At 45.9% G+C, this 23,944-nt stretch overlaps 1 protein-coding gene across 1 annotated transcript in view; it reads left to right on the plus strand.

The window, feature by feature from the left end:
* Positions 1 to 23,413, plus strand: part of pdzd2 (PDZ domain containing 2) — a 101,542-nt gene extending 78,129 nt beyond the window's left edge. The window contains exons 25-34 of the mRNA XM_079515964.1: positions 5,519 to 6,303; positions 8,386 to 9,403; positions 9,895 to 11,107; positions 11,496 to 11,624; positions 12,169 to 12,456; positions 14,485 to 14,602; positions 16,573 to 16,674; positions 17,258 to 17,543; positions 17,749 to 17,883; positions 20,436 to 23,413. Coding sequence (XP_079372090.1) covers positions 5,519 to 6,303; positions 8,386 to 9,403; positions 9,895 to 11,107; positions 11,496 to 11,624; positions 12,169 to 12,456; positions 14,485 to 14,602; positions 16,573 to 16,674; positions 17,258 to 17,543; positions 17,749 to 17,883; positions 20,436 to 20,602 — 4,241 coding nt within the window. The 3' untranslated portion in view covers positions 20,603 to 23,413. The remainder of the gene's footprint in view (positions 1 to 5,518; positions 6,304 to 8,385; positions 9,404 to 9,894; positions 11,108 to 11,495; positions 11,625 to 12,168; positions 12,457 to 14,484; positions 14,603 to 16,572; positions 16,675 to 17,257; positions 17,544 to 17,748; positions 17,884 to 20,435) is intronic.
* Positions 23,414 to 23,944: the final 531 nt, after the last annotated feature.

A 23,944-nucleotide genomic window follows, 5' to 3' on the forward strand; every position in this document is an offset into this window, starting at 1 on the left:
TACTCCATCGCACTTGCAAATAAAGACACTTTCATTTTGTAGATTAGGTCTTTCTTGCAAGCAACGCGCTTGTACTACGAGTATGTCATAGTAAATGTATTATTACGATGATGTACTAGTATATATGAAGCTTTATTCTGGCTCCGTTATGTTTTTGTGTGGCTGTGGAATGCTGGTTTAGGAGCCCGGGTTACACACCGGCATTCCGAAGCCCGTTATTTCGACGCACTGCCATTCTGACTCGCTGAATACTAACCCTGTCCCTAAGCCTAAGCCTAACCCTAACCGCACACGGAAGCCACGTAGTCGGAATGGCGGTGCGTCGGAATGCCACCCTGTTCCCAGGAGCTGGTTGCTCCTCATGCTGGTTATGGATTGAGATCTGCTTCTGCTGAACATTGATTTAGCTTTATACAGTATGTGTTTAGTTATTGACAGCTATTTGTTTATTGCACTGTAATTTGGTTTAGCCACTTTAAGTGTCCGTCATTATAGGTGATAGCCAAAAGGAACACGCACATCAAAGTACCTACTAGGCTGGGTGCTGGATCAAATAAAGTCACAAATCAAGAAAAGAAAGAAATCCACACACCATTTTCTGCTCCCAGATATTTATTTTACTGAAGTGGTAATGTTTCAGGCCTTCCTCAGACCTTCTGAGGAAGGTCAGAAAATGAGCAGAAATGAGGGAGCAGAAAATGGTGTGCAGATTTCTTTCTTTTCTTGAAAAACAAATTAATGGTTCAAGTGGTTAAAATCTAAAATGACACAGATGCTTTCCCGGTCTTCTTAACTTAAAGCTGCTATAAGCAATAATGTGTCAAATCTTTAATGACTTTGTTTTAAATATATTTGGTATTCAGACAGCCAGCATTGAGTAAAACGCTCCCCCAAAAAATGTAGTCTCTGTGACACATCTAGGGGCCATTAAGGGGGAAGGATCATTTCCTCTCCCATGGGCCTGCTGAAAGATGAATTTCAGGCCTGTTTTAAAAGATAAGTAAGTGATCTGCATTTTTTGAGGGAGGGGGTCAGGGCATTCCACGCTAGCCTGGCTAATAAGCCAGACTCAAATCACGTGTCTGGCTTTAGCCAGGCTAATTCCACGCCTGGGTGGCCGTGCTGTAGAAGGAGAATTTACCCATATTGCTTGCTGTTGGCAACACACTATTGTTCTAGGTCCAAAAACTTTTATGCCAGCTAAAAGATCTGTTTTGTGTTAACCTTTTTTGTTCATTGAGTTCAATGGATGTTTTTTGTAACCTTTTCTGATTGGACAATATAATGTCCAATCAGACAGGAGTGACATCGCAATATGTAATATGAATGGCAAAACAGAATTAATCAAGAAAACACATGTTGTAAGAAGAACTACAGAATTAATTTCCCAGCGTGTTGTTCGCAGCTCGCAACCACACTTGCAATTTTCCAGAATTGCACCTTTTCTAGTTAGTAGTTACAGTTATAGTTTTATAGTTATAGTTATAGTAATAATTATAGTTATAGTTGTACTGTACATTATAGTCAAAGTTAAAGTTATAGACGTCCTTTAGATTAGTGGCTGAAACCATAAAAAAGGTAGACACCTCCTTCGGCTCTGGGGCGTACTTGAGAGAAAGCAAACTTTCCAGAGATTCCTTGCGAAGCATGGCGGAAGCGTGGCGGAAGCGTGGCGGAAGCATGGCGGAAGCGTGAGCGGAAGCATTAGTGGAGCAGATTACTGAAACGATCGTTCACTTGATGGTACAAGCACCAAATTTGGCACACAAGTGCTTCAGAACCTACTCTCTCAGAAAAGTACGTTGTCCACTTGAAAAAACTAAATGGCCACCAGTTTTCAAGATGGCCGCCTTTCAAAATGGTTTTAAACAGTGTTTGAACTATAGTTTGATTGAATAATCCTATTGTGATGGCCTATACATGGAAATGTATGTTTCTGAGTATGAGAAATCCAATTCTGCATTTAGCAAATCAAAATTATTGAATATTATGATGATACAATGGGAATTAAACAAAAAGCTGGGGCAGATTAAGTCAATATTCCATAAGAATCTTTCACTTGGTGGTACAAGCACCACATTTGGCACACATGATGTCCAGGATGTACTTTCTATGAAAAGCACGTTATCCAGCTGAAAATCCAAGATGGCTGCCAGTTTTCAAGATGGCCGCCTCGTCAAATGCAAAAAAACAAAACAACAAAAAGGTTTTCGAAGTAAAATTGTGTTAATGATCCAAACATCAACATGAATGTATTCTGATTGTAAGAACTCAATGGTGTTGGAATTTAATTCCAATATGGCCGCCAGTTTGCAAGATGCAGCTATTACGTGAAATTAGTGTTTTCGGAAGCTGTCTGATCATAGATATTGTTGAAGGGCAACATCATTCATTGATCATGCATTGAAATGCTGTGGTCAAGCTCTATTGGTTTGTATTTTATAGGAGTGATGTCAAAGTACAACCAGGAACACACTGGTGACATCACTGCTGTTAGACTCAGCATGGGGTTCAGTGCTGTAGTTGTGGTTTACTAACTGTTGTAGTGTACTCACTGTAGTTTGTTGTATTCTTTAGTGTCCTAATGCTAATTAGCCCCTGTATATATCTCCACTAGAAGTTTAGTTAGTTGTAGTATTGTAGTTAGATAGCCGCACCTGAATTGACGTGATGTGCCACCGTGGGAGAGCTGAGACAAGGGTAACGGAACTTCAGTTACCTGGATGGTGTACAGATCGCACAGGACTTAAATGGAACTGGATGAACGGTCGTGCTAGGTGTAGGGCACCAGATGCTTGAACCTAGATCAAGGTTCAAGGTTGGACTTTATTGTTACATCTTGTGTACAGGACAGGTACATAAGAGTAAAACTTATTTTAGTTTGGCTTCCTTACAGACAATGCAGCGGCATAGATGGCAAACAACAAAAAACACAGCAAGCACAGCAAACAAAGGGATAGAATAAAGAGTGCTAGAAAAATAGTAACATATATATGTGCATGTTTTCCCTGTAGTAGCAAAGTTAGGTAAACTTTCGCCCCGGTTCTTATCAGTTCGTTCATGTATCTGATTGTTTGGGGAAAGAAGCTTATTTGCAGTCTATTTCCAGTGGCTTTGAGACTGAAAACGTTTTCCATGTGGCAGCATCCGCAAGCATCTCTGCGGTTGGGATGGCTTGGGTCCCTCATAAGTCCACGAGCTTTGCTGACACAACGATCGTCATACAGGGCTTCGATGGGGGGAGATCACATCCACTGCACTCTTCGAATTTTTGCATGTCCGTCACCAGGATCATTCTGAATTTCAGCTGCTCTCTTAGTGGAAAACTGGAGTTTCCGTTGCTAAACATTTGGCCGACAATTTTGGTACTTTTTGGTACTAACTAACTTTGTACTGTTTTGCTTCAATGTATCTTCACTGCCACCTCCATCATCCAATCTGGATGAGTCTAACATGATGGGCACGACCGTTATCACTGTATCGGATAGGCGAAATCAACCGTTATCAGCACCTTGGAATACGGCCAATATGGCCATACTGGCATACTCACCCTTGGCTGAACGTTTCATTTCCAACTCTATTGTCAGCGCATGGAAACTAGGGGCTACTATACTATCCTCTGCCTATCGGGACGTAACTCAGGCGGTGCCGGGTCTGGTGGCCGTCGCAACGCTCGGCACGTTGTCTCACGTGGCTCAAGGCCACCAGACACAGCGCACCTCCGTCATTGACATCAGTGACACAAAAATACCATTATCACCCGTCACACAATAGGTGATAATGACATACTGAAACAGTGAGTATGCCAGTATGGCCATATTGGCGGTATAAAGGTGCTGATAACGGAGGATTTCGCCTATCCAATACAGAGATAACGGTCGAATGGGGTGGAAATACGGGGAGACTTCAACTCCTCTTTCGTATCTGTTTGACACACTTCCTCCAATCAGTTTTAGTAGCGGAACATCTTGTGTTATACGGTTAAAGGCTGAGGGCTATATCCTTGTACCACCCAACCGTACAAAACATCAAAGCACATTGAAATATGGGATGCATCTAGGTTCAAGCATCTGGTGCCCTACACCTAGCCCGACCATTCATCCAGTGCAAGTCCTCTGCGATCTGTACACCATCCAGGTAACTGAATCCCTGTTACCCTTGTCTCAGCTCTCCCATGCTGACACATCCTGTCAATTCAGGTGCGGCTATCAACTACAATCCTACAACTAACTAAACTTCTAGTTGAGATATACACAGGGGCTTATTAGATAGCATTTAGGACACTAAAGTATACTACAAACTACAGTGAGTAGCTACACCACTACAACAGTTAGTAAACCACAACTACAGCTAGTACGCTACAAGCATACACTGAACCCCATGCTGAGTCTCACAGCAGTGATGTCACCAGTGTGTCCTGGTTGTGCTTTGACATAACTCTTATATACAAAATTACAAACCAATAGAGCTTGATCACAGCATTTCAATGAATGATGTTGCCCTTCAACAATATCGGTGATCAGACAGCTTCCAAAAACGCTAATTTTGAGTTGCGTAATAGACGCCATCTTGAAAACTGGCGGCCATATTGGAATTAAATAATTGACACCATTGAGTTCTTCCAGTCAGAATACATTCATTTTGATGTTTGGATCAATGTGTGGATCACACATTTCTGTTCATTAAAGTTATACGTATTTATTTGACGAGGTGGCCATCTTGAAAACTGGTGGCCATCTTGGATTTTCAGCTGGATAACGTACTTTTCTTAGAAAGTACATCCTGGACATCATTTGTGCCAAATGTGGTGCTTGTACCACCAAGTGAAGGATTATTATGGAATATGGACTTAATATGCCCCATTATATCGTTGAATTCCCATTGTATCATCATAATATTAAATAGTTTTGATGTTCTAAATGCAGAATTGGATTTATCATACTCAGAAACATATATTTCGATGTATAGGCCATCAAAATAGGATTGTATAGCTCAATATAGCTCAAACACGGTTTAAAACGACCTCGAATGGCGGCCATCTTGAAAAATGGTGTCCATTTTGTTTTTTTCAAGTGGACAACGTACTTTTCTGAGAGAGTAGGTTCCGAAGCACTTGTGTGCCAATTTTGGTGCTTGTACCATCAAGTGAACGATTCTTATGATATATTGACTTAATCTGCTCCACTACATGAGCGGGAGCGTGAGCGGAAGCTTGCCAAGCTTCCGCTCATCCATCAAGCGGCACAGAAGGAGACGTTCAGTTGGCAAATCAGAGGCTCCTATGTTTTCTCATGCCAATAAAGCTCCCTTGGATTGAGTTGATAAGTCCCGGAAAAGACGCGCTGTGATTGGCCAGTAGTCACTTGAGTGGCAGCGACGCAGCGTGCGTTCCGCACTTCCGCTTGACTTCCGCCTTTGCTGGAGACACATCGCTCCAATGAACTGCTGCGGCCAATGAGGCATCTGTTTTTTAAATATCTATGGCTGAAACGTTTCTTTTTTACTTCTTCCCCTGCAGCTGTAGACCGTCTGTCCAGTTTAAGGATGTCATCGGGAGCGAACCCTCTCACACCCTCCCAGGAACCAACCGATGACAGACCGACAGCGGCCAGCGAAAACTCAGCGAACGCTCCAGCACACGCAGACCCCCAGCCCAACGCACAAACCCCCCGTGACTCTCCGATACCCGTCACAAATATAGACGATATCATATCAGAACTAAGCTCCACTAATGGTAAAACTACAAGCTCCCAAAAGACCATTAATGGTACAAGTACAAACTCTCAAATGAACATTAATGGTACAAGTACAAGCTCCCAAATGACTGTTAATGGCACAAGTACAAACTCTCAAATGAACATTAACGAGACTTTACCTGGTTATGGGGGCCCATGCGGAGCAACACTGCCTGCGCGTGAAAAAGACAATAGTGTCCGTGTTTCCGACGTTCTGGACTTCTCCATATTGGACACAGAGGACAATAAAGGCTGCCTTCAGGCCGTGGGGAAAACCTTTTTAAACAGCTACTCCAGGAACTGTTGTCCTCTCGCGGGGGAGAGCTGCGGCTCTGGTTGTGGCGAAGACGTGGGCAAAGATGGGTCTGAAGTGGCCTCTAAGCACATGTATGTGGCGGATGACAGCGACAGTGAGAGCGACTCCACCACGGACAACAGTCAGGTACTGGCTGACAAAACGGTTGGTGGCGGCACGGCGCGATCGCCAGACACGGATGAGGAGGAAGTGGAGATGTGTTTCGGCGAAGCCCAGCGATCCACCGGTGCTCCCATCCAACTTCACCCCAAGGTTATTAGAGCTTCATTTGTTTCTATTTATGTATTTTTTGTTTCCTTTTGACTTTTGTTTTTCATTTTCAGCTTAGTTATAATTGGATTTTAAAGAGGTTTTGCTGGTTTAGGGCACGGTCACACCACACTTTTTAGGTTTTTGTGTTTTGTTTGGGTTAGGGTTCAGAAAAATAGCAAGTGTTGGAAAGTAACTAAAGTAACGTATTACTTAAAGTAATATTATTACTTTTTCCAGTAACTAGTAATATAACTAATTACTTTACAATTTGAGTAATAATATTACTAATATGTTACTATTTTAAGTAATTTGTTACTATTTTCAAGAGCCTTGGTGGTACTGTGGGCTTGAGTGTTTATTAATGGTAGACTGGGTTGGAATGGAGTTGCTTTTCAGGCTGCTGATCCGGTCTAGATCTATTCTAGACCCTAGAGTGGATATGGAAATGATGGGCACTCGTCAGAAGGGCCTTATCTGGGTAGTGTGAGACTTTTGGGGACAAAATATGCAATAACTGGGAGTGAGGGAAAGTAAAGTAACTAGTTACTTTTGGCAGGGAGTAATATGTAAAGTAATATTACCTTGTTTAAGTAACTGTAATAGCTAATATATAACCCTTTTGAGTAACTTTTCCAAAACTGGTGAGCTTGTAGATCTGCTCCTACTGAGCAATAGTCTATAAAGTGAACGAGCAGTCTAGGCTTAGCTTAGACGTTGATTGGCTGGTTTTTAAGCGTCTATATACAGTATATATTTTAGACGTTATTTAAACGTCTATATAGACCGTATATATATATATAGCTGTTGAAACTAGACCGACAACCTACCTCAAACCCTAACCTAACCCTAACCGCAAGCACGGAGCAGCGCATGTTCGACCGCATGTCGGTTCGTCGGTGTGTCTAATCTGCACGTGCATCCTGTTGAAACTACGTTGTTTCCACGTCTAATCTAAGCCTAGACCGCTAAAGAAAACGTTCATTTTTGACCTGATATAACCCATTTTTAGACGGCCATTTAGACGTATTTTAGACGTCTAATAGCCTGAAAAATGCTCAGTGGGCTATTAGCTAGATGTTATGGTCATGATTCACCGGGGCCCTGGAAGGCTTAAAGGACCACTTCAGCACTTTTCAACCTATCTTCATATAATAGGTCCTCACTAATAATCATGAAAAAATGGCACGATTCTTTCTTTTAGAAACCGTCTTCCAGTGACATCATCATTAGGCAGATTTTTTTTTAAACAAGATCATGAGATCGTGAGAATGATGGCTTCCATTTTCGCATTGCAACTTTTCAGGACTAGAAAGCCTGCAGTTTCTATTGGCTTGTATTCCCCATCGATGATGTCACTGGAAGACGGTTTCTGAACTGCCCACAGCCCTCCTATGAGACACAGACCGAGTAGAAAAAAATTGCACAATTTTTTCATGATTATTAGTGAGGACCTATGAAGAAGATAGGTTGAAAAGTGGTGAAGTGGTCCTTTAACCGTTTCCGTACATAGGACGTCGTCACACGTCCTAGGGGTCCCAATCGACGCGTACATAGGACGTCTGAGGACATCCTAGCGCATCCTCAATGATACGGGGCGAGATAAGAATATTCTGTATTTTTTCCTTTTTTTTATTTGTCAGTTCGCCTTTCGGCTACCGTATGCTACGCTCTAGGCAATTGTTAGCTTATCATTGACTTAGCCGTTAGCGCAGCGGAAAGAATGACTCGTCTCTCCTAATCCAGGGCGCTCTCCGTGGTGTTGAACGGATCGATATACTGGCGCTTCATTTCTGCTCCTCATCCGTCTCTCCCGCAAAATATGAACGCTTTTTGGATCTTATATCGTATAAACTAAAACGATCGCAATGTAAGCTAGCTATGTAAAGTAAACCTTTTTTAGTGGATTGTTTCCGGGTCATGGGTTTCCGAGTAAAAGCGGCCATGTTGTTCCGGCACCCCAGAGCTGCTATTTTGAAGGACTTCCGGCACTGAATTCGTCTGAATTTAGGCAGGCTTATTTATGTTTTTGTTAAAGTTCTATTACGTAATCATTTAACAGACAGCTCCTTGTCTTCTCCCCAGCATATGATCTCAGCCAGCAGCACAGACACTGAGGTGCCTCAAACCGCTGACGGGCAGGCGTCCGCGGCGGTGCCTCAAACCGCTGACGTGCGGGTGCAGGCGTCCGCGGCGGTGCCTCAAACCGCTGACGTGCAGGTGCAGGAGTCCGCGGCGGTCTCCCTCCAGCTCGACCAGTCCTCCGGCATCACCGTAGCCACGGAACCCAAAGCCGCCTCTGGCCAAGAGGCGCTCTCGTCTTCCACCGACACAACCACAACCTCAACCTTCGTGCCTTCCCCGGACTCACAGTGCCACTCCGGCGGCGGCAGCAGTGCCAACGGGCTGTGCCACGGCGACGACGCGTCCGTTGTCGCATCGTCCCGTCCCGCGTGTCTCAGCGTCTGTCCCTCGACGGAGCTGGACGTGTGCCACGGCGTCGCCGCCGCCCCACCGCGGAGACAGGAGAGGACGACGGACAGATGCCGCCACGTCACCCCGCGGAGTCAGGAGAGGACGAGGGCGCACAGCAATACCTCGGCCTCCGTCAGGGAGTCAAACATGCTAACGCCGCCACACTCGCCTATGGTGGACCCGAAATCCTCCGCCTTGAGCAACGGCAGAGCGGGCGCACGGCCATCGACGTCCCTGGCGACAAGAGACAGGGAGAACGAGAACTCCAGAACAATCCCTCACGTCCCTTCTAGTCCCTCACTTAAGGCGAAATCACTTGTCGGTTCGGACTCGCCAGTGCTGAGCAGCAAGTTTAGACTCATGGACAAAGCTCAAGGCAGACCGTTCTCGAACACTCCTAAGCTGAAGGGCCTGACCATTAAGAGTAAGAGCAAGCCGCAAGAGCAGCTGTCCCCGAGAACCGCCAGAGCAGAAAGTCCGGTTCTGAGGAAAGCCAACGTTTCCCCGGTGCCTCAGTCCCCCAAGTTACACGCCAAGAAAGCGGCCGTTCCCAGCAGCCCGGAGGGCGGGAAAGAGTGGGACAGATGCAGCAGCCTTGCTTCATGTGAGGTCAATGACACGGGGCGAGGTAAGGCCACCACCGGCTCTCTGGTTGTAATCTACAAATCTACAGTCCAACATTTGTCGCTGTCGGGCAGAGACCTCTTATCTCCATATTTTCACTTTTAGCTTTTTTACGCCCTACTTGATCATACTACAGCGTCACACAAAAGCAGAGTAGCAGATCTGCAAGCTCGAAACGAGTCACGTTGAGCTTGTGGATCAGCTTTGTTTTTAATCCTAAAAAGTATCTTCCAACTTCCACCTGACAGAGACGATATTCTGTTGTATTGCTCCGCATGCTTTTAGAGTTAGAAATGCCATTAAATCAAACTGGGATTAAAATGGACGAGAATCTCTGCTAGAGCCGTACAAATCTTGATTATGGGGGTCCCTGGTATATCTTTTCAAATGGGGGACCACAGGCTAATAAGTGTCAATTTGGGGGCCTTTGACATGAAAAAGTGTGAGGATTGCAGTGGTGCAATCAAGCCTAATCTAATCTAATCTAATCTGCAGGTTCTTCGTTAGACGCTGCTCTCACACACTCCAGGAATAAGGCGTCCCACTCAGGTGAAGGAGAACACACTTCCCAGGTGGTCCCAGAGCCCCCCGCCACACAGCGAACCTCCATAGAGCCCTCCGCCACACAGCGAACCTCCATAGAGCCCTCCGCCACACAGCGAACCTCCATAGAGCCCCCCACCACACAGCGAACCTCCATAGAGCCCCCCACCACACAGCGAACCTCCATAGAGCCCCCCACCACACAGCGAACCTCCATAGAGCCCCCCGCCACACAGCGAACCTCCATAGAGCCCCCCGCCACACAGCGAACCTCCATAGAGCCCCCCGCCACACAGCGAACCTCCATAGAGCCCCCCACCACACAGCGAACCTCCATAGAGCCCCCCACCACACAGCGAACCTCCATAGAGCCCCCCACCACACAGCGAACCTCCATAGAGCCCCCCACCACACAGCGAACCTCCATAGAGCCCCCCACCAAACAGCGAACCTTCATAGAGGTCCGCCTGGTGCCGTCATCCTCCACGTCCTCCTCTTCCTCCTCCACGCCGGTTCTGGCGCGCAAAGAAACCGCCGCCGTGAAAGACTCCAAACCCAGCCAGAGCGTGCCGTCTCTCCACCACGAGGTCAACGGAAGGACCGACGCGAGGCTTGCGTCTGCCAGCTCCATGTTGAAACTCGAAAAAGCGAACTCCGTGGCGAGTTCCGCCGATCCCACAGCCAACGGAGCCTTTTCGCTCGCGAGCAACGGACCCGTGGACGTAAAGGCCTCGCGAGGCTGCGTCGCGACGACGGACGACGTTCTCAAGACCGGCCGGTCGAGGCTGTTCCTGAAGGCGATGGAGAGGCGGAGCCTATCCACGGACATGGCCTTGCCCGGCGACCCCAACCCGTTCTCCGTGCGGCAGAGGATCAAGTCCTTCGAGAACCTGGCTACTTTCGACAAGCCGGTGATCAAGTTCCTGGACATCCAGTCCTATGCCCTGGCCAGCCGGCCGCCGCTGAACCGCAGGCTGTCCGGCTACATGGAGTCTGCGAGCAGCGGTGGCACCACGGTCGACAGCCGCGCGTTGCTGCGTCGGAGTTTCAGCTCCTGCGTGGAGAACCTGATCCCCGCTGTGCCTTCGTCCCCCTCTGCGTTCATGCTGATCAACGTGGACCCCCTGCTGCCCGCCACTCCTCCTCCAAGCTGCAGCTCGTTAAGGTTAGTATCGTTTTTCATTATGTTGGGGTTTCTATTTAAACTCAATCACTGCCAATGACATGTTTTACGTCTTTTTTTTGTCAGGTGAAACTTGACATACAACAGGCCCGTTTTTATTAGCGACCTAGATATGATTGACTGCCCCCTAAGCCAATGGGAGTCTGACTCCATACTGCCTCAGCCAATGGGAGTCTGAGCCACTTGTGTAGGCAATCGTGTAGTACTAGCGACCTAGTCATGATTGGCTCCTAAGCTATGACACGCGCACCGCAGAAGCACCCAGACCGCAACGCGGAGCGGAGCGGCTGACAACAGGCGGTTAATGTTATGAGCTAACTGTAGAGCAGGTCAGCCATAACAAAACACAGTAATGATTTTCTCTATGCAGCTCAACTCTGTCGTCCAGGGACAGAGCTGTGGACGGAGTTCCCAGAATTCCCGAGGGGCTGGTGGCCCCCCAGACCCCGCCCGTGTTGCGGAGCAAGCACAGGGGACACGGCCACCTCTCCCGGAACAGGTTGTTACTTTTTTGTAATTTTTAGTACCTTCCCTGTGCCAATGTTGGCACCCGTGCCTACGGATTGCCTAGCCTATTCCAGTCACGCATGGCTCAGCAAGGCTTTTATATATCGTTGCTGTTTGCGTGGAAACCTTGCATGTCCAGAACTGTTCCGTTTTTTATTATTACATTAAAAGCATTTGAATGTAGTGAAAATTGACCATGTACAAGCTCACAACCCGTCGCACCGCGACGTTTGTAGATCGCCTATTTTCACTGATTTTGTGCAACATTCTTGTATGATGAACTAGGGCATTCATTCGTAAAAACTAAAACATATGGACGAGGTTTCTCCCTGACAGCAACGATATCTTCGATTTTGTTCCCTTTTTTTTAACATGTTTCCTTACTGTTTAATTTCCCCTCGTCTTCTCTTTTTCCGTTTCCGGACAAAAAACTACCAAACTTAAAAAAAAGAAAAATAATATACTAATATAATTTTTTACACCTGTGTAAACTTCTGCGTGTGTGACTAATTGGCGTTTGATTGTTGATCCGTCAGGCTGCGTGAGCTGAGGGCTCTCAGCATGCCTGACCTGGACAAGCTCTGCACCGAGGTTTTCAGCTCTGACCCGGCGGGAGCCACGGCCGTCTATAAGACCGAGCTGCTCATCCAGCCTAGCAGGCCCGCCGAGGCCTCGTCCGCGGGCCAAGCCTGCCCCCTGGTGGTCTCGGGAGTGGATCTCGGCAACACGTTAGGCGAGGGAGATGCAGCTGGCTGCGGTGAAGACTCTCTGCATGGTAGAAGGATGCACGGGCAGCGGACGGATGCGTGCGGGTGGTCTATCAGGTAAGATGAGAAATTAACTAATTTTTGTCTCCACCAGGCCGAAGGCGTGGGGAGAGAGTATGTTTTCACGAATACAAGACAACTCACCCCGGTGCTTGCCCGTTTTTCCTCCCGGAATTTTCCCCAGTGAGGGGGATAACTTTGTAATATGCTATTGGCTGTTTGTATTCTTTTTGGACAAATATAAAAAGATACTCCTGTGGAAAGGCTATATTATTTTACTTATATTGACCCTATAAACAATTTAGTATTATTTAGTATATGTAAGATTTTTCCCACTCAAATGGTACCTCGTCAGATAATCCCCACATAGCCTACAACAACTTCTGTGAACAGACTTCACTGTAGTAGCTTTTCATAAATTATATTTGTACTTAGGCTGTCTGCTGCCGTGAAAGTTTATAGTTAGATAAATTCAAAGTCCAGCCGTCTGCTGTCCAGCCTCTCCCACCCCTCACTGGGGAAAATTCCGGGAGGAAAACAGAAAAGGGGTGAGTTGTCTTGTTACCGTTTTCACTCCGTCCGTGTGTGTGTGTGTCCTTCCTTCCTTCCTTCCGTCCTTCCGTCCGTCCATTATCAGCTAATCTCCGGTACCGTTGGCCCGATCCATGCCAAACTTTGCACACACACTCCATGGATGCCAACGATGAACCTCTGCCCCAAATATTCTTCAACGACCCGTTATAGCGCCACCATGAGGCCGATTTAGGCAAAACACATTTCTGTAGATTACTCGTACACATTTTATCCATACATCACACAATTCGGTATACACTATCTCCATAGTCATGTGATCAACACAGATCTGCACAATTTCCCATGTTCCATCCTGATTGGCTAATATTGGCTTCCAAAGCTCACATGATAGGTCCGTTTCGAACAAAATGCCACAAATCACAAACACAGTGTGCAATTTCCGTGAAATTATACACGCACATTTCCACTAGGCCGAGGACGACATGACACTCATTCTTTTCCGAATCAGCCTCATGGTGGCGCTATAACAGGCCAATTCCTGTTTTTAGCTATAACTTCATCAATCTGTATACAACTTATGTATGATTTATCAGATTCTACACTGATTGGCTAACATTGCCTTCTAAAGTTTTCAGGAGTGGCCCGTTTCGTTCAAAATGCTGCACATGTCCTGCTCATCCACAATTCTATCCTCAGAGATTCTATGAGTGATCTGGCTCTGCATTTCCTCAACAAAATGAAGAAAATTGTTGCAAAAAACAAACGAACAAAAAAACATGTTTATATTACTCCTAAACATTTTGCCAAACATCACACACACTCCTATCCTCCTGGTGGAGACCTGTGCCCAGAAGGGCAGTTTTTCTAGTTAGAATTGATTTTAAATTTATTTTACTTGTGTTTATAAAGCTCTCAATGGTCTGGCACCTTCCTACCTATACGACTGTCTAGATATGTCCCAAACCGCCCCCCTCAGGTCCTCCACTCGCTCGATGTGTCTTAATGGCTTATAAAAACACGGTGAAGCAGTATTCTGCTTCTTGATGAGTAGTGGACTCATGATGTGCCATAGTACACACGTATACGTATTCTGAACAAAATCTGGAGACTGACATTCAGTAATTGGGTCTTATGATCAAAATAAGAACATTATAATGCTGTGTAAAACAGAAAATCGAGAATCTGCCACAGACAAGGCCAAGTCTTTGCCACGGACACATTTGTCTGTACGGACATATTGATGACCCCTGGGTGCATGCACAGCACACACCAAGCTTAGCGACGGGTGCTTAGACACTTGCACTTGAGAAAGGATATCCGTACACTTGTCTTCATAACGCTCCCACAAATGTATTATTAGACAACACGTTTTTCGAACCACAGCGTACATGGGGTCTTCATCTCACATTGAAACATGCAGTTCTGAAACATGTGTGTGTGTGTGTGTGTGTGTGTGTGTGTGTGTGTGTGTGTGTGTGTGTGTGTGTGTGTGTGCACATTTGTGCGTGTGTGTGCACATTTGTGTGTGTTTGCGTGCGTGCATGCGTGCAGTTTGAGGGAGCTGGCCAGTTCTCCGGTCCAGCAGAGTAAGCTGCAGACGGTGCTGTCCTCTCTCACCGCCCAGTCAGATGTGTTGTCTCTGCTGCAGGAGACCAAGGCTCTCTCTGAGGTACACCACGTCCGCCCCAATAGAGCCTCTCTCTGAGGTACACCACGTCCGCCCCAATAGAGCCTCTCTCTGAGGTACACCACGTCCGCCCCAATAGAGCCTCTCTCTGAGGTACACCACGTCCGCCCCAATAGAGCCTCTCTCTGAGGTACACCACGTCCGCCCCAATAGAGCCTCTCTCTGAGGTACACCACGTCCGCCCCAATAGAGCCTCTCTCTGAGGTACACCACGTCCGCCCCAATAGAGCCTCTCTCTGAGGTACACCACGTCCGCCCCAATAGAGCCTCTCTCTGAGGTACACCACGTCCGCCCCAATAGAGCCTCTCTCTGAGGTACACCACGTCCGCCCCAATAGAGCCTCTCTCTGAGGTACACCACGTCCGCCCCAATAGAGCCTCTCTCTGAGGTACACCACGTCCGCCCCAATAGAGCCTCTCTCTGAGGTACACCACGTCCGCCCCAATAGAGCCTCTCTCTGAGGTACACCACGTCCGCCCCAATAGAGCCTCTCTCTGAGGTACACCACGTCCGCCCCAATAGAGCCTCTCTCTGAGGTACACCACGTCCGCCCCAATAGAGCCTCTCTCTGAGGTACACCACGTCCGCCCCAATAGAGCCTCTCTCTGAGGTACACCACGTCCGCCCCAATAGATTTACAGCTGACAAGATGTCAATTACTTACTGTTAATGTGTGTTTGTGTTGCATTCCGTCATAGTGAATGAAGAATTAAGAGAATACTTGAATGATGGAAAGCTACATTTATATCATATATGCTCGTGTGAAGTGAGGGGCGGTCTATTCATCGTACATCATCCAATAAAACAGTAATGTCTAATACAACTGCAGTTCTAAATCCTTTAAACCCATTATTGACCTTACAGTATACCGACCTTGAAAGATACCTTAGTTACGTCAATAGAGCACCGAAGTCTGACGTCACTTTCAGTAGAGGGCACCAACACACAGGTTTGTGTATTTTTTTATTTGTATTGAAATCTCCATAGGGCGATTTTATGTCGCTTCATATAAGAACTGTGTTTGAAAAATAAACCGACCACCCCGGCCTTTCTGTCAGGGGAGTGGCTGTGCGTCGTTAATGATGTCCATTCATATTTGATACAGCCAGTTTCTGGAGAAAATGGAATTAATGTGACCGCAAAAGCCTTGAAACTACATATGAATGCAATGTCGCTGAGCATATACGTCACGCCCAGCTGTCAACATATTGCGTTCCTGAGATTCCTCGTTGACGTAAGCTCAGCTGGTGGTGACTCGACTCGTACTAACCACGATACATTATATATCAATAAAATTAAAATAAACGTAATTAACGTTCAGTTTATGTTGTGCGACGGGCTGCGGGCAGATGCAGCCTACCCGGAAATGTAGTCTCTGGGTTGTTTGGCTCGTTTCTAACGCTTATTTTGTTACTCTTTGGGTATATTTGTACATTTCCACCTTCAGTCGATGCTTCATATCCATATGAGTGAAAAGGCCGGGGAACACAGTTCTTATATGAGGCGATCTAAAATCCCCCTATGGAGATTACAATGCTTATAAAAAAATACACGAACCTAGGGACTGGCGCCCTCTACTGATAGTAGAGGGCAGTGACGTCAGGACTTCGGTGCTCTATAATACATCAATAATACGTTAATAATAGTGGTCCCTTATTGGCCAAGGGTTTGCACCGACATACCATCAAAAGTCCTCCCAAAAGTCGTCGTCCCCCCCCCCCCCCCCCCCCCCCAGAAGTGTTAAAAAAAGAATGTTTCAGATTGATTGGATACCTTATGTTGGTCCACTATTAACAATAGTTCAATGCATCAAGTATTCTCTGCATCTTTGATTCTTCGTTCACCATGAAGCCAAACTACAATTCCGCATGAATTGTTTTTGGTTTGCTCAACTCGTTTTTGACTCGTATTTGATGCATAATTGGATATACTGTATGTCAAATGTCCACAGAGTAAAGATGACACTCACTTTGTTGTGCTGAACAAAGAGGAGGGCTCTGGACTGGGCTTCAGCATCGCCGGTGGAGTGGATCTAGAACAGAAGAACATAGTTGTAAGTACAATATAGCCAGGGGTCATTCAACATGGACTAATGTGTCCGTGGCAAAGATTTAGCTTGGCCTCGTCCGTGGCCAATTCTACATTTAGTTTTAACTTTTTACACATCATTATAATGTTCTTATTTTGATCATACATTATGTAAAAATAGAATTTTGACAAAAATGTCCACCACAATAAAAGAAAATGTCCACCTACAAGCTCATTGCGCGCCACCGAGTGGCGCGCTACGAGCTTGTAGGTCTGCTATTTTTGAAAAATCGAAGAACGACTGACAGAAACATAGCTTTTACAGAAAACTGTCAGGATGTAGAAGACATTTTAGAATCTGATCTCAGGTCAAAATGGGTTAAACCCCAGCATTCCTATTCTGGGGGAAACATTCACCAAAAATAGCCTCTACACATTATGTCTGGAGTAATATGATCAAGTTGTATAGGGATCCCATCCCAAGTGGCTCTGACCAAAGTTTTTTGACAAAATTCTTCCTCCTTATATACAAATAATACCTGATGATCATATTTTAGGGTGGAAAAAAATCACGGCAATCCATCTTTAATTTAACTTTGTTGGCACAGGTGCATCGTGTCTTCACAAAAGGGGTGTCGGGTGTTGAAGGAACCATCCAGAGAGGAGACAGCGTCCTGTCCATCAACGGCAGCAGTCTGGAGGGCAGCACACACGGCCAGGCCCTGTCCTGCCTGCACCAGGCCCGGCTGTCCACCCAGGCTTTGGTGGTGATCCGGAGAGGCAGCGACGCTGCCGATAACAACGCCTCCTCCTCTCCCCGACACAACGCGCTGCTGGGCCGTCCCGGACGCACACCGCTGTCTTCCAACGACAAGCCTGTGGACACGGGAGCAGGTGAGTGAGCGCCATGCAGTGGTGTGTCCACAGTGTTTCAACTGGGGTGGCCCTGGCTACTGGCACGTGCAAATAGCCACATGTACGCATGTGCGTGCGTGCGTTCTTATATTGTCACATTACTGTCCTCTGGGGACCCCCCAAAATCAGGTGAGAAATAAGGTGACAAAGATGCATTCCAGGTCTTAATGGCTTAATGTTACAGTGGTGGAGGTGGGACCTGATGGTGTTCTGCGGGTGGAGCTCCAGAAGACGTGCGCAGGCCTGGGATTCAGCCTGGAAGGAGGCAGAGCGTCCGCACAGGGCGACAGACCGCTGCACGTCAAGCGCATCTTTAAAGGTTACTGCAATATATACAAAATGTATTCATTTACTACGTTAATTTTGTCAACGAAAACCATGATGAAAGATGTTTGTCGACTACCTTTTTTTAATTGACAAAAAACTAAATACAAACTAAGCTATGATGACTGAAACTAAGACTAAATATGCTGACCATTTCCTCAACAACTAGACTAAAATGTTGGGGAGGGACCAGTGGATTAGAGATCCAGTAGAACTTTGAAACAAGTTCATTGTATGCTTGGCTGCACACTGGTGTCACTCTGTGTGCTGAAAATAGCAGATCTACAAGCGTGTCGGGTTCTGACACGTTCTGAGCTTGTAGATTGAGAGACTGATGTCTACAGACGTGTACTGATGTGTACTGCAACAGTGTTTAGCACACTGGTTATCAACACCGGAGTTAGGGCTCTGTAACTCTCAGTGTACAAAATGGAACCAAATGGACCCTTATAGGAAATGAACCGTGTACAACAACATTGTCACAGTGTAGATTGTCACTGTGTTAACACCAGGGGTTATTTAATCATTACCATTAAATCATAGCGCCCAGCGATTTATAGCAGCGGAGCACATTTAGCGACGCACCGGATGCTATCCCGGATGTAGCTGTAGTAGCTCCCGAAAACACTCTCGAGGCGAACGACAACAACGGGAGGTATGATTAATTCTAACGCGACTAGTGACGGGACCGTGATGGGCCGTCTAACACATAATCTTTGCTTAGAATTGGACGGAATGATTTAGATCAAGAGTTATTCACGTTTTAAGATTTTCGATCTCATCCGCTAAAATGGGGGGGAACATTTTCGATGACGTCACATACGCTCCCAGCCTGTGGAGCGATGCGATCGGTTTTGATATCAATAATCTCCGTCCTTTTTATCAATCTCCGTCCTGAGTGTTGGGCATTATTAATTGATTGAACGGAGAACTCCGTCCTTGCCGCTCAGGGTGTTAATTGCAGCGTTAATTTTTACATCAAATGTTGCTTTAATTTTGGTCATAGTGTTTTGAATAAAATGAAATTTAGTTTAGTCCTAGTTTAGTCATCATTTGAGATGGTTTCCTTTTGTCTAGTTTTAGTTGACTAAATATAAGATTTACTAAATACAGTACAGTTGATTTAGTCGACTAAAATGTGTTTTTGGCGGCCTTTTTTGGGTCGTAATACCGGATTTCTGCAACGTGTTGTGAGCTTAGTTAGATTGGCTATTTCCAGAACGTGACACACTGGCACCCACGCACAGCCAAGCATAAATATGCTTAGTTCACATTTCCGTCTAGTTTTTTCAGTGATTTTGTCAGTGTATTTAGTTGTTGCTGTCATACAATTTACAATTATAGGCATTTAGCAGACGCTTAATCCAGAGCGACTTACTAATGCATAGAAATAGACATCAAGGATCATGAGGAAACTAAGAACCTAACATCCGTTTAACAGTAGAATATCTGTACAATGATACTATAGATTCTTATGTCTACATAATATGTTATCTAAATTACTGTACATATTTTAGCCTTTGCATATGACTGCAAGGTTGTTTTGTTAGTAAAAAATGGTAGTCGACTAATGGAGGGTGGCTTAATGCATATCAAACTGGGCGTCCTTGACATGACATATAAAAATGGTTCATGTGTCCATTCCACACCTGCATTGACTGACAAGCAATGGGCTATTATGCAAATATGCACACACACCATTTTGGGAAGAACTTGGGCCCCTTCCCTACTTCCTTCCGGTGTTACCGCTGATGCTAAGGAAGGCTCTGTTCCATTCTGGTCAAACAAAGTCAGGGTGCTGCTATTGTGCATGTTGTCTCACTGGGAACACTCTGCTACACCAGTGGGTCTCAAAGTGTCCTAGAGTGGGTTCCAAATGGCCCCGTAGTGGGTCTCAAAGTGTCCTAGAGTGGGTTCCAAATGGCCCCGTAGTGGGTCTCAAAGTGTCCTAGAGTGGGTTCCAAATGGCCCCGTAGTGGGTCTCAAAGTGTCCTAGAGTGGGTTCCAAATGGCCCCGTACAGGTGTGTAACTCTGAGAGTGTACAATTTGTTTCTATTTGTATACTCTAAGAGTTATGGGGGTCCTTGAAATTAAAAAAGTTTGAAAACCACTGCACACTAAATGGAACAGAGCCTTAATTAGTATCATCTGTAACACCCGTGAAGGAAGTAGGAAGAGTTATTCTGTGTGCATACTAGAGCCCATTAGAGGAAGTAGGAAGAGTTATTCTGTGTGCATACTAGAGCCCATTAGAGGAAGTAGGAAGAGTTATTCTGTGTGCATAGAGCCCATTAGAGGAAGTAGGAAGAGTTATTCTGTGTGCATACTAGAGCCCATTAGAGGAAGTAGGAAGAGTTATTCTGTGTGCATAGAGCCCATTAGAGGAAGTAGGAAGAGTTATTCTGTGTGCATACTAGAGCCCATTAGAGGAAGTAGGAAGAGTTATTCTGTGTGCATACTAGAGCCCATTAGAGGAAGTAGGAAGAGTTATTCTGTGTCCATAGAGTCTATTGACCCTTTGAACGTGTGCTTGCCGTGCCCAACAGGCGGCGCCGCCGAGCTGTCCAGGGCGGTGGACGTGGGCGACGAGGTGTTGGCGATCAACGGCCGCTCGCTGCAGGGCCTCATGCACTACGACGCCTGGAACGCCATCAAATCCACCGCCGACGGAGCCGTCGTGCTGCTCATACGGAAACCCAGGACTTCGGTGTGACGCTTTCACGCGCAAATGTGACCCCCCCTCCAGCTGGAGTCTGGAACCCTGGTCTGGAACCCTGGGAGATATTAGGCTTCTGGTCTTCAGGGTATAGGCTCTGAGTTCACCGCTGCTAACCTCACCTCTCCTCCGCTGGGATACTCGGATCCGGCTCACTCTGCCCCGGGATTCGAAACCCTGGTCTTCCCGCACGGGAAAGGTGACGCAAAAGCCAAACATTTTGTTATCCACCAAGCCGAAAGGGGAACTCACCCTTTGGCAGGGGGAGATATTAGGCTTTTTGTCTACACTCACTCACCCCCAACCCGGGAAACCCGATCCGGGTCACTGCGCCGGGGATTCGAACCCAGGGTTGGTAAAGGCAACTAAAACCAAACATTTTAACCACTAGCCTAAAAGGGGATATTAGGCTTTTCGGTCGTCAGGCAGAGTCTCTGATCCACTCTGCTACATCAAGACGTCAGGCAGAGTCTCTGATCCACTCTGCTACATCAAGACGTCCGTCAGGCAGAGTCTCTGATCCACTCTGCTACATCAAGACGTCAGGCAGAGTCTCTGATCCACTCTGCTACATCAAGACGTCCGTCACATTCCAGAGGCGTGGATATAAGACTGAGAGCAGCACTTTCTTTTTTTTTACTTTTTTTTTGTGAGAACAAAACTGCTGTGGCGTCAACGATGCTGGATTATCGGCCGCAATTCATCCCAGGAAAGCGTAGCCGAACTGCCGCAACCCCGCAAATCTGAGGACAATCATCCGCGTCGACAAGTCATTCTGTTTGTGAATCAAGTGAACGTGCCGAGAAATTGAAATGGAACTGTGAGCTTGTAGCTGTGTGATTGCGGTGTTGGATTTGATGACAATTTGCTCGCGTGTAAAAGTTGGCATCTGCAAGTACAAAATAGTATGTCAAAGTAGCATTTTTTTTTTTACATGAATGGACTTCAAGCTCTTGCATTGAGATTCTGTTTGCCGTTTGCTTAATTCGACCACTCTGCCTCCCTGGATTAGTAGGTGACCATTTTCTGCCATTTTTCTTCAGAAGGGGTGCTTTTTATGGTCCAAATAGAGCCCTCACAGTATAACGTTATTTGTCATTTAGATTCTAAAGAGGCCAACATGTATCTTGCATAAATAACTCTTGGTGTTCTCTCACACTTAGTTGTGTGTCAGTGTAGCACGATGAAAATAGCAGATCTGCAAGCTTGCAAAGCGCATAGGCGGTCGCTAAGCGGCGCGGTTTCTGAGCTTGCAGATATTTTTGGTGCGTGACACGTCACACAACCAAGTCTAAATCAGGCATAAACACAACCCATATGATAAAGTCAAGCACTGCAACAGAAAATAATGTTATTTGCACACCCAGCTCACCACTTGTTGCTTCAAACCAAGATTATATACTATAATTGCTATCATGCAATTTCAGGCGGCAGAGACGGCTCCATGGGAGCCAAACTGCACCCGGAAGTTCGGTGGAATGCATTGGAGTCAATGAGAGCTCGGCGACTAGCTCATGAACAAACACTATTCCTATGGCAGAGATCAAGTAATCGCTTCTGGAACACAAAAGTGCTGTGCACATCGAAAAAAGAAAGTGATTAGAAAACAACCTGTGATAGGTATTTTTTTATATTCCTGAACTGATTATTATGACAAAAGTTTCAATCGTTCATACATTTCTTGTGATCAATGTAATTGTGATCAACGTAGGTTCAGGAGCAGAGACCACCCTCTACTTATAACGGCCACTCCTCGTTCTCAGTCGCTTCCCTATACACTGACACCACGCTAGACAGGAACGCCCAAAAACGTCACATCCAGTTTTAGCCTGGGGTAAGAATTTTCTATGGCTGCCAATGCAACTTGGTCCAATCCTTAATCACATACGGACAAACATTTATGCCGATGCTATCTAACTTGCGGAGGTAGCGTGCCTTGTCCACGGGCAACAGATCTTTCAACGTATGGCATCGCAAATACGTTTGATAATCGCTACTCTGCTCAATATTGTTTTGAAAATGCCGCAAATTGCATTGCAGTGACCGAGTGCAAATCACAACTTCCCCCGGGGGTGGGCGGAGTCACAGTTTGAGGCGCTGATTACGCGCTGTGGTGTCAGTATATCTACCACACTTGCCTTCTCTCATTAGCCACTCCCCATTCACAATCACCCGTATCCACTACACCTGCCTCCATTCACCACAGCCAATCCTTATTGCAATCACACCACAGTATAAATATACCTGTGATCTCTCGACCACGGCTTGTCTGTTCTGCTTCACAACAGACCAAACATGGGTCGTGAGTAATACGCTTGTAGATCGATTATTTCTGCTATTCATTGCTTTCAAATTCATCATCCTCTTCCACCCCAACCTCCTCCTTCCTCCTCGATTCTCGCTCTTCTATAGGAATCCAGGCAGGCAGTGACAGAGCAGAGGCGACGACCACTCACCAAGTAGAGCAACGATGGCTGTCAGCTCCCGAGACTTTGCCCCCACCCTGAGTCTTGCCTTAACCCTTTTAGACCTGGTAACGATTCTACAAATGTCTTCTAAATCCTGAAAGTTTTCTGAAAACCCTATGTTTCCATATCAGTGGTTCTCAAACTATTTCATGTCAAGGATCCCCAAAAATAGATGCATTTGGCTGCCGACCCCCATCTGAAAATATGTTAAAAACGTCCACTCTGAAAGAATATATATATTCAAAGATTTGCGCCACATTTTCACAATTTTTCAAAAATAGCAGACCTTGCCCCGCTATGAGCTTGTAGATCTGCTATTTTTCAACAGCTAAAGCATAACAATGCTTAAAACACCAAAAGGGGTTCCTGCCCAAAATCGGGCAGGAACCCCTTTTCACCAGCAGAACAATATTGGAGCACATTCCTTCTGTTTAGGCCGATACAATTTCTTTTTTATAGGCTGTTTTGAGATACCATTGAGACTGATTAAAACATTCATCTAATTTTGTTTTAAATAAATTGTCAAACTTAAGTACAGGTCTGGTCTCTTACTAGTGAAATAGTACATTTATTTACGGGTTGATCCAGCCGGCTCCATCCACTGCTATGTATTTCAGCGAAACATCCGGTGCGAAGTTTGGTTTGCCGGCGTCCAGGCTGACCTTTACTTTAGAAAGAGCTTCCTTGGTTCCAAACAGGAAATGTCTTTTTTTTTTAATGACTTAGTCAGACTGACTATAGATCAGTTTTACACAATTACAAAACACAAGTATCAACTTGAGGATTAAGTAATTTTCCTTCATCATCTGATTCTGTAACAAGACAAATCAAAGATAATTGAAAAGGGAAGTGGATTCACATTATTAGACAC

The sequence above is a fragment of the Electrona antarctica genome (assembly GCF_951216825.1).
Source record: "Electrona antarctica genome assembly, chromosome: 12".
Lineage (NCBI taxonomy): Eukaryota > Metazoa > Chordata > Actinopteri > Myctophiformes > Myctophidae > Electrona > Electrona antarctica.